General features: G+C 48.2%; 1 protein-coding gene across 1 annotated transcript in view; it reads right to left on the bottom strand.

The window, feature by feature from the left end:
* The window catches only part of TRIM36 (tripartite motif containing 36), a 21,397-nt gene extending 19,277 nt beyond the window's left edge, over positions 1–2,120 (bottom strand). Inside the window, exon 1 of the mRNA XM_009284168.2 lies at positions 2,043–2,120. Within this exon, the coding sequence (XP_009282443.2) occupies positions 2,043–2,120 (78 nt within the window). The remainder of the gene's footprint in view (positions 1–2,042) is intronic.
* Positions 2,121–3,320: the final 1,200 nt, after the last annotated feature.

Here is a 3,320-nt window from a genome sequence, read left to right as displayed (position 1 = left end):
GGCGGGGCCGTCCCCGCCGCCGGCCCGCGCCTCGCCGGTCCCGGGGGGAAACGGGCTTTATTTTGTCTATCCCATTTTTTTCTTTCGCCAGGCGGCACCGGAAATGTCGCCCATCCCAGCGGCGGGGAGTGTTTAGTACTTTCCCACTCAAAACCCCGCCATTAATGACCGCCGGTGGTAACAGAGACGTCACGCAGGTGTGCGTCTGCCCCCAGAGCGAGGAACATCATCGCGACAGGCGGGGCGTGGGAAAGCGAGCTGGGCCGGGGCGCAGCAGGCACGCACCAGGCGGCTTTCGTGGCAGCTAGGATGAGACAGCAGTGGGGAAGTGGTTACGCTTGTCTGCGCCGCCTCCCCTCCCCTACAGCATGCCTCCCTTGGAAGAGGTGCGGCAAATACCCTTTCCACCACCAGCCAGAACAAACAAAAAATACTTTTAAATCTCCGGCTTCTTCCGGTGTTGGCAAGGGTGCAGACGCCAGCAGTGCAGACGCAATGCTGTCTGTAGTTAACGTAGCACTGGGCTAAGGGAGAAAAATCACTAGTTAGGAAACTCGGAGCGAAAGCATACAGTGTCCTTACATTACACAACGGAAGGAGGTTTACTTAATTAAAACAGATGGAGCCTGGACTCTGTGAACGATGAAACGCTGTCAGTTTGACAAACCCTAAATTTGACCTACTCGCCTGTTTAAAAGACTAACATCAGGGTAAGTTCCTTTCTCCCCTCAGAATTACCCTTCATATGAGTCAATAAAACAAACGCGCTTGAAATGTCTTATGTGGGTTTTGGTCATCATTTACATCTGGGCTTCACTGGCCTGGACATGAAATTTGAATGGAAAATTACACTCAGAAATCATGAAGACAGAGGTGATGTTTTTGCATGTCCAGTACTACAAAGAAGAACTTTCTAGAGAACTTACGTAAAGATGTTATTTCACATATACTTTAGAAAACACCCTCATAAAAACACAGAGTACTGTGCTTGAAACGATTCTGATAATGCCAGTAATGCACAGTATGTATATTCAAACTGGAACGTGTCACTTAACCGAGTGGGGGGGAGAACGGGTTGGTAAGGACATGAATTGTCAGCCTCCCAACTATGCTTTGAGTAATGATTTGCAAGCATCTGAATAACTGTATTATCCCTTAACCACCTCTACTATTCCTAAATTTCCTGATGTTACAGGTAGGCTTTAAAGGATGTAGCTCTTAATAAGCCCTTGTCTACGTTAGCACAGTACCCATGGCTGACACTGGATGTGGTTGATTTGAGGCCAAATAAACTATCAGCCGCAGACCGGAACAAAGCCCCTTTGGCTCTGCTGCTGCCTTTCAAACAGCATGAAGAAACTTTGTCTTTGGCGGCACAGCAAGGCAAACTGTTCTGCACTTCATGCCAGAGGTGTAGGTGCCAGCAGAAGTGGGTCTTGCTAGCATGGACAAACCTGGAGCACGCATTTTCCTCCTGTCTTCCCACAGCCTTCAGATGCACCACAGTGCCAGCTACTGTTATGGCCAGGACTTGTGAGCAACTCTTTGTTCAATCCCTTAATAGGTCATTAAGGTATTAGCTTGTTTGTGTGCCTGTTTGCTCTGGCTTCAGGGTACTTTAGAGAAGGATATTAATTACTGCCTCCTCCTCCACCACATTAAGATGTTACACGGATGAAAAGCTCCTTGAAGTCTCCAAAGGTTCAAAATCCCCCTTCTGCACTCACACCTTCTTACTAGCCTTTTGATCCATCCTCAGCCTAGGATGACTGCATTTGCAGTGCCAAAATCCGCATTAGCTTTAAGGTACTGGGACAAAAAAAACCCCAACAGTTAGGAATCACTGGTACATTAAAAAGGTAAGAGCACAAACCACTGTCAGAAGAGACCCCTGTCATTAGCCTTTGCAGAAGGGACCCGCATGTAAGACCAGCATGGCCACAAGAAGTCAGACCTACCCTTCTGCTTTGTTTCCAGCCACATGCATGCGTCAATTGGACACCTGTTTGCTAACGAGGGACTCCTTTTACATCAAGTAATACCTGGAAAGTGTCAAGGTAGTCCAACACATCCTTCATAATTCGCTCCTGCCCCTCAGCAGGTGGGGTCTGTCGGGACATTGCTGGCATGCTTTGCATTCCCAAGACAGCAGCACAGGACAGAAACAGGAGTGGGGCAGGGAGGCGGGGGAGTTGTCATCCTATTTTCCCTCCTACCTCAGGTTAGACGTGCTTGTTAATTTAATCAGTGGTACACAGCAGTCTCCCAAGCGCTCATTTGCATTAACTATCAGTACAGTTCTAAAAAGGATGCAGCACTGGTTTTCAACAAGCCATAAAAATCCTACACTTGTTATACAGTGCGATTGGGATCCTACTGCATGAAGCAACACCGCGTGCCCCAAAGCACTTGGGAGGTTCTGGCAACACCTCCCCTGCCTTCAGCAGTCAGGTCTTCAGACCAAAGCCTTCCAAGACACTTCTTTTCCTGCTGCTTTTGCAGCTATGGCTCGAGCCTGAGCCAGTTCCCTGCTGGTCTGCACTCCTCTGACTGAACTGCTGCTACCTGCCTTGCACTAGGCTTGCATCAGAGCAGAGCCAACGCATCTGCAGTGGAGATACGCTGTGCAATGGAAGTATTTTCTGCCAGGACGGATGCAGTGGGGTTTTAGCCTGCATCTCGCTCTCTGTAAATCGTCAGTGATGTGATTTGCTTCTGTACTTAGCCCTGAAAAGTTGAACCATGAGGATGTTTTCCCCAGGATTTTCTCAGTCATGCAGGCTGAAAGATACATCGCTTGCTCAGCAATAAGGCTCATCTTTGTCTTCTTGATGGTTACCCTTCAACTGCGTCACCCTGAACAGCCAGCAAGGGCCTATAGACCTTGGGTGCCGCAAAATGAAAATAACGATGACTTGAGGATTTCTTGTCATCAAACAAAAATATCAGGTCCTAATCCTTTGATTTTGGTTGTTTTATCTGCTCTGCAGAGATGTGCTACAGGCCCGTAACCCTCAGAGTCAGATGGGTTTCCTAACAGATCCCGCAACCTGATCAGCTGCACCCAACAAGTCTGGGAGGTCACACAAGCCACTGCTATGCACAGAGCACTGAGCCAATGAAACTATGCTCATCTAACTCTCAGAATATTGGGATTGCAATCACCTTTGGGTAGGATTTGTAGCTAGCACATCTCAAAGTGTTTTAAGTTGGCTCAGTATATCTTTACTGATGCACTTACTGCCATGTGTATAGTACTCTGCTTCACACCCAGGACACCTGGAAAGCAGCAGCTGCAGGGGATCCAAAGAGCAGCTACA

The sequence above is a fragment of the Aptenodytes forsteri genome, unplaced genomic scaffold (assembly GCF_000699145.1).
Source record: "Aptenodytes forsteri isolate BGI_AS27 unplaced genomic scaffold, ASM69914v1 Scaffold69, whole genome shotgun sequence".
In the NCBI taxonomy this organism is placed as follows: domain Eukaryota; kingdom Metazoa; phylum Chordata; class Aves; order Sphenisciformes; family Spheniscidae; genus Aptenodytes; species Aptenodytes forsteri.
Note: the sequence above shows the minus strand (reverse complement) of the source record. Positions and strands in the feature narration are given on the sequence as shown.